The sequence below is a fragment of the Monopterus albus genome, unplaced genomic scaffold, assembly GCF_001952655.1.
Source record: "Monopterus albus unplaced genomic scaffold, M_albus_1.0 scaffold191.1, whole genome shotgun sequence".
Taxonomy (NCBI): domain Eukaryota; kingdom Metazoa; phylum Chordata; class Actinopteri; order Synbranchiformes; family Synbranchidae; genus Monopterus; species Monopterus albus.
The window spans coordinates 96474-111005 of NW_018128071.1; the positions used below are offsets into that span (position 1 = coordinate 96474).

General features: G+C 40.5%; 1 protein-coding gene across 4 annotated transcripts in view; it reads right to left on the bottom strand.

The window, feature by feature from the left end:
- tnfrsf21 (tumor necrosis factor receptor superfamily, member 21) overlaps positions 1 to 14532 on the bottom strand; it is a 78808-nt gene that overhangs the window by 5359 nt on the left and 58917 nt on the right. The window contains exons 5-7 of one of the 4 annotated variants that reach the window (XM_020617534.1): positions 5860 to 5892; positions 5703 to 5777; positions 5342 to 5611 (exon numbers count right to left, since the gene is read on the bottom strand). In XM_020617534.1, the coding sequence (XP_020473190.1) occupies positions 5543 to 5611; positions 5703 to 5777; positions 5860 to 5892 (177 nt within the window). In that variant the 3' untranslated portion in view covers positions 5342 to 5542. Of the gene's footprint in view, positions 1 to 5341; positions 5612 to 5702; positions 5893 to 14532 lie in introns of those variants that run through there. The other 3 variants (XM_020617533.1, XM_020617532.1, XM_020617530.1) reach the window with 3 other exon arrangements.

Consider the following 14532-nt stretch of genomic DNA (forward strand, 5'->3'; position numbering starts at 1 on the left):
TGTTTGAAGCCTGAAATGTGGCAAAAGGTCGCAAAGTTCAAGGGGGCCAAATACTTTCGCAAGGCACTGTACAATGCAAAGACATCATTCACTGGCCAGAGAAAGATGTGTTTAAACAATTCATATATTTAAAATTATTTTAAACATACTGTAAATATTAGTTCATGTGTAAAATAGGCCTCTATAAAAATTATTATTACACTTACACTGTTATTAATCTTACACTTTCAGTGTTTATATACTGGTTACTAATGTTAAACAATCAGAATCAGAATCAGCTTTACTGACCAGGTGTGTCGGATACACGAGGAATTTGACTCTGGTACATCGGCTCTCTGTGTATGTACATATCCCCATGCAAGGGGCAAGTAAACAATAAACCAGCATAAGCCTGTGTAATATAACAAAGGCATGTGCCCCAGTAAAATCACACATTTGAGTTTTAACAAGCTCCTATGTTTGCCAGTGGATTAATTTAGATTGATAACAGGAAAATAAATGATTTTTTGCTCTAATCCAGAATATGAAAGCAAAATACGAGCTGAGACACAGTGGTCAGGGTACCACGGTGTGCACATATGCATGTGTTGCATGTATTGTGGACAAAACAAAAGAATCAACTGAGGTATGTGACCAGGACTAAATAGTTTTTGAATAACAGAGATAATCTTATTTTGACTCTAACATTATTGACTCCCATAGATGGATAAAGAAAATTCTTTATAGGAGGCTGAGACCAGAAAAAAGTTCAGAGAGATGAAGGTGAGAAAAGTAAGACCTGGCTGTAGTTCATAAATAAGGTAACATTAATTTAGTTATGCAGTATGTAACCAGGCATGGATGCTGAATGTGAGGTAAGCTACAACTCTGCACATATGATCAGTTGGACTACTCTTTAAACGCTATTTATCGGTGTACTCCATAAAATAAAGTTGATGCCAAGTATGCTGCATAATACATCACATGTAGGATTGTTCTTTCTATAACATATAACATATTTGATGCTCTTGTCGCAGAGTCAAAATATTCTTTGTTCATTGTTCTATGTATTTTTAACAAACAGGTAAACCTGAGGCAGGAAGGGATGGTGTGGAGGAAGTTGTCTGTGCAGGGAGACAGGTGTGCCACCACCAGCCATCCACTGTGCAATACAGTTTTGAAGTAACTGGAGCATCGATATGTTATGTGGCCTTACAAGTTACAAAATTTTTTTAAATTGTGCTTTTCTTTAAATTAATTATTTGTTAATAGATTGTCTTGTAAAGCATAAAATTGACAAATCAAACTGGGCTGCTTGACAGTATGAGATGCAATAAAATGCACAAAACAGGGCCAAAGTTTTATGCCATAAAAACATGTTGAGACTGTTCATAACATATTTTGAAATATGAATATTTTCATAAAGATTAATATCTCTACATTTTTTACCTTTACCAATAGCTGTTTCAGTAGCAGCAGTACAGCAGTGGAACAGTAGGCTAAGAAAGGGACGTTTATAGCCCATTTCATTCATGCAGCAGACACTCAAGAAAAATTGTGTGATTCGAGCAATGGGGGGGCCTGTGCCCCAGTAGAGCTTTATGTCTAGCAACACCCCTGGTTTCCCATGGGAGCAGGACCAAGCGGCATCCTCTGGAGCATGAATCGCACATTAAAAGGATTTTATTAGGGTTTTCCTTAGCAACAGGACAGAGCAGCAGCTCAACCACTTCTTCATACAAAAATGATTACAGTAATACAAAATATAGTATAAAGTAAAAATAAAACAAATTAACCTTTGAAACAAATCGTGGCGTGAGGGAGACGAGAGAGAGAAGCTATCTGCTATCTGTTGGCTTGCTGAAATCTTTTTCTTTTTGTGCGACTTTAACAAAGAACCTATCCAGTGACGTGCTTTTGCCTCCTTTTGAGGATTTGGTGGAAATGTGAAATTGTCATTAAACAGATTTATTGTTCGTACTGCTACAGCTTTATTTGGATGGCGCTTTTCTACAAAATTTTGCACTGTTTCCCACATTTTACACGTCTCATATAAAATATTGCGATGTCGGCCACTCGCATACCTCGTTCATGCTTCTCGATGATTTGCTTTTTAACTTCCACTGTAATCATCTCCTTTTTCTTACCGCCTTTATTTTCAACCTTTATTTTTTCTTCATCAGGGCCATTGTTGCAGTACAGATGTTGACTATGCAAATGAGGCACGAGAACCATCAGCTCAGTTGTGACGTGACACTCAGCAGACGAGGTGTACGTACTACTCGTATTGCGAGAACTCGCTGGTTTATCAAGTTAAAATTTATAAAAAAAAATTTTTGCTTGTCTTGCAAAACACTCGCAGACCAAGTTACTCACAATCCAAGGTTTTACTGTACATGCAGTACCCCTCTGGAGAAATGTGGAAAAATAGATAAAAAGGTTGTTTCACAAAGATGGTGCACTGGGTGGTGCCTATGTCCTCGGGGACTAGCTGTTTGACTATTGCAGGAAGAGGGGATATATGAAAACATGAACAAAATGCTACTGCAACTGTACTCTTTACAGGTACTCTTTCTCTCCAGCGCATTGCCTTATCACACAATCATCGCTGAAGGGGTGATTGGATGCCTGTGAGGAAGTTCTTTGTGACTCATCACTGTGTAGGACAGTGGTTCTCAAAGTGTGGGGTGTGCCCCACTAGTGGGGAATAAAGACATAACAGGTGGGGCGCAATGAACGGAAAAAATTAGAAATGGGTCATTAATACAAGTAAATTAAAACAACATCAGTTCGGGACCGGGAGAAAAAAGTGGAACCATAGTGCAACAATAACGGTTTACTATCGACATGTTAACTGCTGCGCAACATTATAAGGAAATTTTCACACAGAGGGCCAATAGTGTATGTAGTAGGCATAATAACGTAAATAGATAAATTTGTTACACGGACCATGTGAGTATCCATATCTACTTAAAAATAAAAATCACCCTAACAACCACAAAAAAAGTAGGCGATTCAGCGCAAGCAGACAAAGAAATGACAGGCAGTAGCCTTATCAACCAAAAAGCCCATGATGAAGCCCATCTTGCGCTTGGATTCACTGTGGGAATGGTGGGGGCAGAGGAGGGACCCATGTTTGTGTCTCAAAAACAGCTGGCAGCAGACAGCATGAGACCCAACAAATTAAGAAGACATTTAGACACAACAGTCCCCAGTGACGTTAATAAGCCACTCGACTGGCAGAAAAAATATCACATGGTAAAATCCTCATCAGTGGACAGCAAAGGGCAAATGGCTTCATTCAAAGTTGCATACAGAAATACCCAGTGCAAAAAACCACACACAATTGCTGAGCAGCTCATTCTCCCTGCTGCTGTAGACATGGTGTCGATTATGCTGGATGAGACAAGTGCTGCAAAACTGAAAACTATCCCTCTGTCAAACGATGCAGTTGCACATATATTTTATTTGTTTTGAACTTTGTGTTATTTGATATTTCAATACATTTGAAATTTAAAAATTGGCTGATTTCGTTATTTTATTGACAAGTGGGGCTTGAAAATTTGCCCACCCTCTTAAGTGGGGTATGACAAAAAATGTTTGAGAACCACTGGTGTAGGAAGACAGGACGTAGGAGGATTTACTGATCCTACGCTACCTACTGGAATTATTTTCTTCATTTGTGAAAGTTTTGTGATCCGACTGCATGTGGAATGTGACAAGGTGGGGCATATCTTTTTTGCCATACTTATTCTACAATGACTGAAGGATGGGGGCAGCTGTGGCTCAGGAGGTAGAGCGGGTCATCTCCTCCAAATTGATGAATGGCCAAGCAGTGTGTGAAAGGGCTTTGAGTGTTATACAATGTATAGAAAAGTGCTATATAAATATCCCATCGAATTCAGTTTTATTTGGATAGCACCAAATCACAACAAAAGTCGTCTCAGGACACTTTACAAAGTAAGGTCTAGACCTTACTATTATTATTATTATAGAGGAAAAACCCAACAAATCCTCCTTGAGCAGCACTTGGCAACATCTGGGTGGAAAGCCTCCTTTTGATGAAATACAGTAAACCTCTGACAGACCTCATTGTAGATTCCTTTTCTTGGCAGGGGATTTAGTGATTAATATGTTTCTATAAGATATTGAGATTCCTATTAATTTAGGCTAACCTATTGAGGTTCAATTCAAATTGTTCCGTTTGAGCTGCTTGGCTGCTGTCTGGTAAAGTCTAGTTACTTTCAATATAGGACAGTACATTAAGTTGCTAAAATTTAAATGAATAAGCACATCTAGAGGACACAATCACCTAAACAGTACTGCTCACTGGCGCTTCCAGTAGGGAAGAGAGATTATCCCAAAGGGACAGAAGCTTATGCACTATGTGCCTTAAAAGGCCTAATTTTCTCTAAGATCAGATCCTCTTGGACTCTAGGGCCAATGATCTGGCATTCCCGGCATAAAATGAGTACATTAGAAGGGAGTAAAATAAACTAAGAGTCTCATTAAATGAACAGGGTAACTCCCGGTGTATTTTCATTTGCATTTACTACATATGTAATAACTTATGTTACTTATTCACATTATTGCTGCTGCATGTGGCAGCAGGTCCCTCCAATAAAACAAGATTCAGGACAGCTTAGCTAAACACTTCTGCTATGATAAATTGGCCCTTTTCATTCACTTGTTACGCATTTTTTAGTCAGATAGATATTGGTTAGGTACTTGTTGTATTAGAAATGTCTTTAGTGTAGACAGGATGTCCAGCTCAGGCTGTTAAATGCTTACTCATTTCCATGAGTTACTGCAGGTTGTTTATGTTCAAGGATAACTAGATAGAAAGTGGCTACTGTATGATATGTTTAGCCGTAATCTTAATCATAATATCTTCCTAGGCTTAATGTCTGGACATGTCCCTGAATGTCCTGTATGTTCTTAGATACACACCACTTAATCAACACTCACACACATTGATTTTCTCCATGTTTTGACTACTGCTACGGTCAGCTGTAAAGCTGGCATATCAGGTTTGACGTGCCTGTGTAGAATGGGGTTAGCCCAAACCAGATATAATGTACAGGCCTGTTGGGTTCGGGGTTTTACATTCTTCATCTGCCTGCGCGCAGGATTGGAGGTGCAAGATACCTGAGTGTGTAATGTTAATTTTACCTGTGATCCTTGAATAAACCAGCACGGTTTTTTGTAGCCACTTGGACCACCTCATTTCTCCGAGCTTCACTGGTTAAGCGTAACTGGGAAATATCTTTCACACTGCATAAGAATTTGCTAGAGGTAGCAACAAAATAGTAATTCAAAGTATTTTCCATTCCAAAAGTACAGTGGTTATTGTTCAGTTGGCTCAAATTTATTCTGAAGAAGATGCTGTATGTGATAGCCTCCAGGCTACGCAGAAGACATTTTCCATGGAGTGGTTCAATAACTTTTTTCAAGTGAAGGTGCACCATGACAGCTTTCTTTTCTCTGAGGGCCCTAATGTGTGCACTTTTGGTCCATCCAACTAAATACATTTTGGGGTACAACTTCACATTTAAAATTCATTTCAGCCACTGACAAAAAAAGTGTGAGATGCCAATATGTTTGCTCTCACATGAGCAATGCATCTATATAGCTGAAAGTCAAGAAGGCAAAGTAAAGGTTAGTTCATATTTCAACCAGGTCTAATGTTCTTCAGCAAGAGATTCCCATGTTTGACTTCTCACCTTTGGTAATGAAGGAGCCATTCCTACTGAGGGCAGAGTCTTTGCTGGAGGTGGAGTCACAGCGCAGCAGAGGCTCTGATTCATCAGGGAAGAAGGCTTTAGTGCGGTCCACTGGTGACTCCAGCGGCTTGTGGATGGGACTGAGGCTTTGACTTACATTCACTGTGGTCATCAGCTGGTTGATGTCAAACTGTAAACAGAAAGGGAGAGATGAGAGGAGTGGAGAGTGAGGTAAAGAGGACTGGCAAGAAAAACCAATGCTCCAAAACACACATTAGAGAAACATTTATGCTAATTTGTCTCATGGAAAAGTAAAAAAAAAAAAAAAATCAAGAAATGATGTCATAATACAACAAAAATCAAAAATACCAAGCAATAAGGGATGATTAAATTAGTGGTAAATAACACACACTTCTTATAGTATATTATGACATATTAATAAATATATAAACAACTTTCATTGTTGCTAAAGATAGACATACTGAAACACATACGTGCATGACAAAAAAAATCTAAGAAACAGCCATGAATTGAGAAAGGGAGACCAAGTGCTACACATTATACCAAGAACCATATACACATGTATTAGTATAGTCAGACTGCATGTGAGGTTTAGATGAAAGTGTATAGTGGATTAAGAGAACATAATTCACCATAGAATCAGTTTAGCGACAGTTCTGTACTCAAAGTTATTGCATACCTCAGAAGGGCATGTCTCTTTAATAGAGAGCGTCCCTGGGTAGGCAGGAGAGAGAGTGCTTACAGTTCAGTTCAATTCAATTTATTTGTATAGCGCCAAATCTCAACAAAAGTCATCTCAGGACACTTTACAAAACAAGGTCTAGACCTTACTATTATTAATATTATAGAGAAAAAGCCCAACAAATCCCCCTTGAGCAGCACTTGGCTATAGTGGGGAGGAAAAAGCCCCTTTAACAGAAGAAACTTCAAACAGACGCTGGCTCTTGGTAGGCGGCCTTCTTCTGCCTTGACCAGTTGGCATGAGAGGATAGAGGAAAGAGAAAAGAAACGCAAAAGACACAACAAACAATCAAACACTGGGCAGGTTGATGTGGTTGGTGTCTGCTCATCAGAAACGTAGAGATCCAGAGCCAGAGCAACCTGCAGAAAGGAACAGGGAGAGAGAGAGAGAGGACACACTACGGGAGAGAGGAGACACACAGCTAGTGACATGTAGTGGTGGCGTATAGATGGATGGAGAGAGAGGAGAGGAGAGAAAATCAGAACATCATGGGCCTCCCAGCAGCCTAGGCCTATAGCCACCCCTAACTATAAGCTTTGTCAAAAAAGAAAGTTTTAAGTCTAATCTTAAAGGTAGAGAGGGTGGCCACCTCCCGAACTGAGACTGGGAGCTGGTTCCATAGGAGGCTCTGCCTCCCATTCTACTTCTGTGGACTCTAGGAACCACAAGTAGACCTGCACTCTGAAAGCAAAGTGCTGTGTTGGTATGATAAGGCTCTATGAGGTCTTTAAGGGTGCTTTCACACCTTAATTAGTTTGCTTTGGTCCGAATCAGTTGATGAGTTTGTAAACATGTAGCAATGTCTCCTTGGTTCGGTTTCGTTTCAAAAATCCAAGCGCACCAAAACACGTTATGTAAAACTACGCGAGAACGTTCTGTTTGCTTATTGGTCAGATGTGTCTGCCGCGAGAACAGAAAAAGTAAATAAAGGAAGAAAGTCCACGTTTCTGTGATGCAGGTTGGGCCTCGCCCTGGTTATTTTGTATTACGTTACTTGCATTTAGTCGTACAATTTGCCCACGATTCATCCTGGCGCATGTTTTGGGTGACAGGAAATAAAATCCAATGCCCTCAAATCATGTGGTTCACGGCCTTTGGTCCTGTTTTGGTTCGGTACGTGTTCTCACCAGGAGGACCGCACCAGAGGTCGCTAGATGATGCGGATCGAGACCACCTCATTTTGGGGGTCTCGGTGCGAATCGAACTAAACGCTGTAGGTGTGAAAGCACCCTAAGATACAATGGAGCCTTTTTATATTAAGAGAAAGATTTTATATTCTATTCTGGATTTTACAGGAGAGATATGATCTCTCTTGCTAGTTCCTGTCAGTACTGTCAGGATTGTTGGGATGTCCTGTGGACCAGTTTTTCAACATTATTTTGAGACAGGATGTTCCTGATTTTTGCAATATTGCCCAGGTGAAATAAGGCAGTTCTTGAGACTTAGTTTATGTGTGATTTAAATGACATTTCCTGGTCAAAAATGACTCCAAGGTTCCTCACAGCAGTACTGGAGGGCAGAGCTATGTCATCTAGAGTAACTATATGGTTAGAGAGCACATTTCTAAGGTTTTCAGGCCCAAGTACAATAACTTCAGTTTTGTCAGATTTTAAAAGTAACAAATTACAGGTCACCCAGGCCTTTATGTCTTTAAGACATGCTTGAAGTTTGATCAACTGATCTGATTCATAGATAAATATAACTGATTATCATCTGCATAGCAATGGAAATTTATGCCATGTTTCCTGATAATACTGCCAAAGGGGAGTATGTATAAAGTGAAGAGAACTGGACCTAACACAAAGCCCCGTGGAATGCCGTGACTAACTTCATTCTGCATGGAAGATTCATCATTAACATGAACAAATTGGAATCTATCTGATAAATAAGATTTAAACCAACTTAGTGCAGTTCATTTAATCCCACTAACATGTTCAAGTCTTGCCTGCAATGGACCAGCGACCTGTCCAGGGTGTACCCTGCCTTTCGCCCGATGCTGGCTGGGATTGGCTCCAGCCCCCCCACGACCCCGTTCAGGACTAAGTGGTATAGAAAATGAGATGAGATGTTCAAGTCAAAAAAGAAAGTCAAGATGCTGTGATCAGTGGCATCAAAAGTAGCACTGATATCTAAGAGGACAAGTATTGAGACAAGGCCTTTGTCTAAGACTAGGAGGAGATCATTGGCGACTTTCACATATGCAGTTTCTGTACTATGATGGACTAAAACCTGACTGAAAATACTCAAACAAATCATTCTTGTGCAAGTGGTCACATAACTGCTTTGCAACAGCTTTTTCAAGGACTTTAGAAATAAATGGGAGATTGGATATTGTTCTATAATTAGCTAGGACACCTGGGTCAAAAGTAGGCTTTTTGAGTAGAGGTTTAATTACAGCAACTTTAAAAGCCTGTGGAACATAACCTGTTAATAGAGAAAGGTTAATCAGATCTAGTATGGATGTGTTGATGAGGGGAAAGACGTCTGAGCAGCCCGGACGAGATGAGGTCCAGTAGACATGTTGATTATTTAGATGAAGCAATTGTTGAGGTCAGCTCAGAGAGATCTTTGGGAGGGAAGCAGTCTAAGTATAACTGAGGTCTTACAGATGATTATAAAGCCATTGTATTTGATGGCACATCTTTACTAAGCACTAAATGTCTGAGATTTCATTTAAAAACTCTGAATAAGGAACAGGTGGATGGTATACAATAACAAATAGAACTGGCTTTTGAGTTTTCCAGTTTGGGTGTGAGAGACTCAGAGTGAGGCTTTCAAATGAGTTATAACTATGTTTAGGTCTAGGGTTGATTAATAGGCTTGAGTCAAAGCACACACCTCCACCTTGGCCTGTGCTCCAAGGGATGTGACAGTTACTGTGACTAGGTGGGGTGGATTCATTTAGACTGACATATTCTTCCTGCTGTAACCAGGTTTCAGCAAGACACAGTAAATCAATGTGATGTTCACTTATCAAATCATTCACTAACAGATTTGGATGAGAGAGATCTGATATTTAATAGTCCACATTTGATTGTCCTGTTATTTTGTTCTATAAGAGGAGTAGCCTTAATTTTAAATTAGGTTCTTATGAATACAGTAACTCCTCCTGAGTTGATTGATTTATATAATTTAGGTGGTTGGGGGCAGACACAGTCTCTATGGGGTACTGGGAGTTTTGGGTGGGTAGCAGCTACAAAGAGATGCAGAGAGCCGTGTAAGACCGCCTGTGTCCTGGTCTCAACTCCGGGTTGTCATAATTTAGGTTGTAAAATAAACTCGTCCAGATTTCTAGATATGAGAGCCACACCATCCAAGTGGGATGGATGGCGTCTCTGCTAATCAGGCCAGGTTTTCCTCAAAATGTTTTCCAATTGTCTATGAAGCCCACATCGTTTTCTGGGCACCACCTAGACAGCCAGCGGTTGAATGATGATATGCCACTAAAGATATCATCATGGTCAGATTGGGCAGGGGTCCAGAGAAAACTACGGAGTCCAACATTGACTCATCTGACTGGTGAAGTTGGGAGTCATTAGCGTCAACATGAATAACAACCTTACTGTATTTTCCTGTTTAGGGGTCACCACAGTGAATCGTCACACTGACGACTCGCATGTTGACATTTGGCAGTGTTTTACGCCAGATGCCCTTCCTGACGCAACCCTGATTCGAACCCGGGCTGCGAGAGCGCTGCGCCTTAAGCACTAGCCTACCAGGGACGGCTTCTTTTCTTTAACTGTATTTACATTTATCCTTAGTCAGCAGCTTCAAATAGGACTCGATGCCATCTGCTCTGGCCCCAGGAAAACATTAGAATATGGCCGCTGGTGTCTCTAGCTTCACGTTTCTGACTATGGAGTCACCAATTATCAGAGTTGTTTTCTCAGTAGGTGTGTTGCTAAGTTGGGAAAATCGACTTGAAATGTGAACAGGCAGGTGATGCGCCGTGGGCATTTGTTTTGAGCTACAACTCTTGTGAACTGTCACCCAGCCACCTGGCTGAGATCCTGGCTGTTTGGGAAGTGATGGGGGGTGGCTAGCTTGGGGTAAGCTACATCTAGGAAGCTCTGCACCGGCTGTTTTCCATGGTGTGGAGCCTCACCTCCAATGCTGCTAGCATCTGACATCTATTACAAGTACTATTATCACTAAAGGAGGCACAGGAATAACTGAACATGTGACACTCCGAGCAAGAGAAAGGAGAGGAAGAAGACAAAGCCATTGCTTTCACATATGCTATTAGCTTAGCTAGCTTCTAAGCTAGCTGACCTAAAGTAGCAAGTTAAATTTAGTAATTAGGAAGAACTTATGTAACACAGGTGCTTAAGTAGTGCAGGTGTATGTTGTGACTCAAAAAATTATCTGATGTTCAGATAAACCTAGAAATTAGTGAGCTTGATCCATAAACAATCTGGTAGCCAGCACAACGTGGTGCAGGCACAACAAACAGGAAGTGAATACAATTACCACAGGAACAGGAAACAGCAGTACTCCAAACACCAAGTATTTGATCTGAGCCAACAAATTCTTCCCACAAATGTTCTATTGGATTGAGGTCAGGGCTCTGTGATGGCCCAGTCAGGAGTTCAGTTTCACTATAGATTGGTGCTGGTTGAGTTAAGAGAAATAACACATTTATGTGATCAAAAGGAAACTTTGAATTGTAAGATTTGAGTCTTATAGACTCTGGTTACTTTATAAGCTTTAGTTACTTCTCATACCTTTAGTTCCCTTTAGTTACCTTTCATAACTTCATCTTACTTGTTTTTGCATATTACAGCTGTATTGATTATTGTCCAGAACTACTGAGCCTTGGTTATTTTAATACATTTATTTCCCTTGCTTATATATCTTGCATCTGTAATGAAGCAGAATCTGCTTACTTTGAATGCTGTAAGTTCTGTGTAGAGACCAGATGTCTACATCTCTTTGTGACCAGACAGCCTATTGACATTTTAACAAAGCCCTGCTAGCCCACACCTGGACACACAGAGCATATCCCAAGTTCTGCCCCACCAGGGGGTGTCTTACACACACAGGGGTCTCATCACCTGAGATGACCACTTGGCCAGTTTAGCATCACACCAAATGTACAATAGGATCTAAGGCTGTTGAATGTTGTACCTCTGTTCAGGGCGGAGCAGCCCAAGAAGATAAAATGCATTGTAAAACATGATTCGGGATTCAGAAGTTGGTTTTCCTGTGGGAGCTCTAGCTCTCTGAATCCAGCGCTGTAAGACTTGCCTGTAATCAGACTTTCAGTAAACTTTCTGTTGATTTTAAACAGTCCTCTCCTGTCTTCACTTCTCGTGCTTCCAACAAAAGAATGGGTTAATTTCTAACAGCATAATGAAACTTATTCCCAAACCCTGATGTTAGTCTACCAGAGGTAACAGGATACCACTGTTCATAGTCATGGCTGCCAACTCTGTTTCCCTCAAGCTGCCAGAGTTTTGGGAGTTATAAGCTTCTATTTCTCTATGAAGCCTCTTCCGGCTCTTTTAAACCAGGAACTCACAATAAGACGAAGTAGACAGCTTTAGATTTTATAAAAAATAACCGTGCTGGTTTATTCAGAGGATCACAGGTAAAATTAACATTACACGTCCAGATCTCTCTCACCCTCCACCTGCGCGCAGGCAGCTCAGAAAGATCAAGATTTCTGGACCAAGAAACTTATATAATCTTAATCATTTTGGGCTAGCCCATGCTACGCAGGGCGTCAAACCGTGACGTCACCTGATATGCCAGCCTGCAGCTGAACATAACGTTAGCCAAAACATGAGGAAAAGTCAAGGTGTGTGGCTGTTGTTTTCGTGGTGTGTATCTAAAACAATTTGACATAACCTTACACATTAAGACAAATATTAAGACTAGCATTACAGTTAATACCAACAGCTCTTTGCCTGCAACCTTGGCCCACTTGCAGTCTGCACTGCAAGCACATTAACTGAACAGTTAACAGCCTGAGCTAGTCAATCTGTCTCCACTAAACAGTTCTAGACAACAAATCTCTGAATATCTATCTAACTAGGAAATAACCTAACAGAGTTGTTGCTTTCCACTTGGTTTGCTCAAGCCAAGTTGCAGCTTGCATTGCGGGAGATCACCGGAAATTAAATCAAATACTACTATGTGGTCTCCAAGAGCGCTCGGGAGTTCTAGAGCAGCTAGAATGGTGACTCTCTTGAAAAATCCACCTGCCCAAAATGAAATGCTGAAGCCCACCTGCTCAAGACCTGGCTGATCAGTGTATTTCATCCTATCTGTTGCAATGTTGATACACTCACTGGCCACTTTATTAGGTACATCTGTACAACTGTAGGCAATTCATTACAATACTACTGCCTTAACATTTGTGTTAAAACTCAAAATCTTACAGTTTTTGGTGAAATTGTCATAAATGTATACATTCAATTATATATTTATTTTTGAGGTCACAGTTGTAGGTGGTGTTGTACTGGACTACATTATATTCAGAGGTCTCTCTTTTCTTTTGTCTTCCCCAGCTACATACATGAGAGGGTCAGAATATTAGGAACATCACTCCAATTACCAGGCCAGTACAACACCACCTTTAACTATGACCTCAATAATAAATATATAAATAAATTTATACATTTGACAATTCCACCAAAAACTGAAACATTTTGAGCTTCATAAACAATGTTATCGCAGAAGTGTTGCATTGAATTGTATACATTGTACAAGTGTACCTAATAAAGTGGCTGGTGAATGTATGTTTATGTGGCAATCTTCTAAGTTTTTTGGATGGTATGGTATCACAACCTTTCTTGAATATTGGTGAGAGAGTACTGCTCTCCTTAATTATTTTTACATTTAAAGAAGCTAATAATGCCCAATGATTTTAAACTTTGATGCTGATTGAGAAAGAGTACCAAACACAGTTCAGTGTGTCCACCTTTTGGTGTCCCTCTTTCCATTGCGCACATAGTGAGCACTTCACTTTCTGCATTGCTTTCTAGTTAATTCTTTATCTACCCATTCAACCCTTTAAAAAATCCTGTCTTTTTCTCCCATACACATTTTATCTTTCTGAGTTTTTCCTCTTCTCTCTTCATCTTCTTCATTCTCCCTCCATCCTCTCACTGCAACCCCCGTCTACCTCACCCACTCTGTCTCTTTTTGCTGTGGTAATGAACCAGTAGTGACTGGTTTGGAGATGAGATAATGAGAGTGTGCCTTGTTTTTCAGTATGAACCCAGTTGAGCCTAAAGGTCACAGAACCAAATGTCATTTCATTCACCCCATACACTGGGAATGGAAATGGAGCCTGGGTGTTTAGACTGAACAAAACACAAAGAAACTAACAAAATATGGGAAATTCAAACACATAAAACTTTTCTTCTGAAGAAAATCCATGCATTTGTCTTCAGTTCAGTATCACACCTGATGAATGCACTCTGACAGGACAAGACACAGAAACCTACACTGTTCTCTTTCTCTGTGTGTTTTCTTTCTCTTGTTAGAAATGAATAAATCAGTCAGATAATTATTAGACTTTAATGTGTTAGACTTTAATGTGTTATTAATGCAGTTTAGTAAGATTCAAAGTCTGCTCTAGCCAACCAAATGCCCCAACAGGGGTGCCCAGAACAGACAGCAGAGCAACAGGATGCATTTTATTGACCGGCTATACACCGCTCTTTTTCAAAAGGGGGAAGGTAGGAGCACGGACAGGAAGGTTCTGATGTATTACAGCTCCAGACTTGACAATGTGGAAATGGGACATCCTACATGTGTCAGACATGTGGCTGCAATTGGAAAGGCAATAATGAAAACTTCACACATAACCATGAGCAACCACACCATTGTACATATCATTCACAGAGTCAAAGCTCTTCTGGACTCACAAGCGTTCACGTTGTCAGCCCATAGAGTTAACGGCCTCCAACAGCTTCTGAACAAACCCCATGTCCATTTTTCTAGCTCTGGCTCTATGGCCTCCCAAATGGAGACTGCACAGGACCATGACTGTGCAGCCCAAATCTTACCACAGCCTGCCTTCGCACAATTGGCAGAGCTAGTGGCTGTAACTGAGGC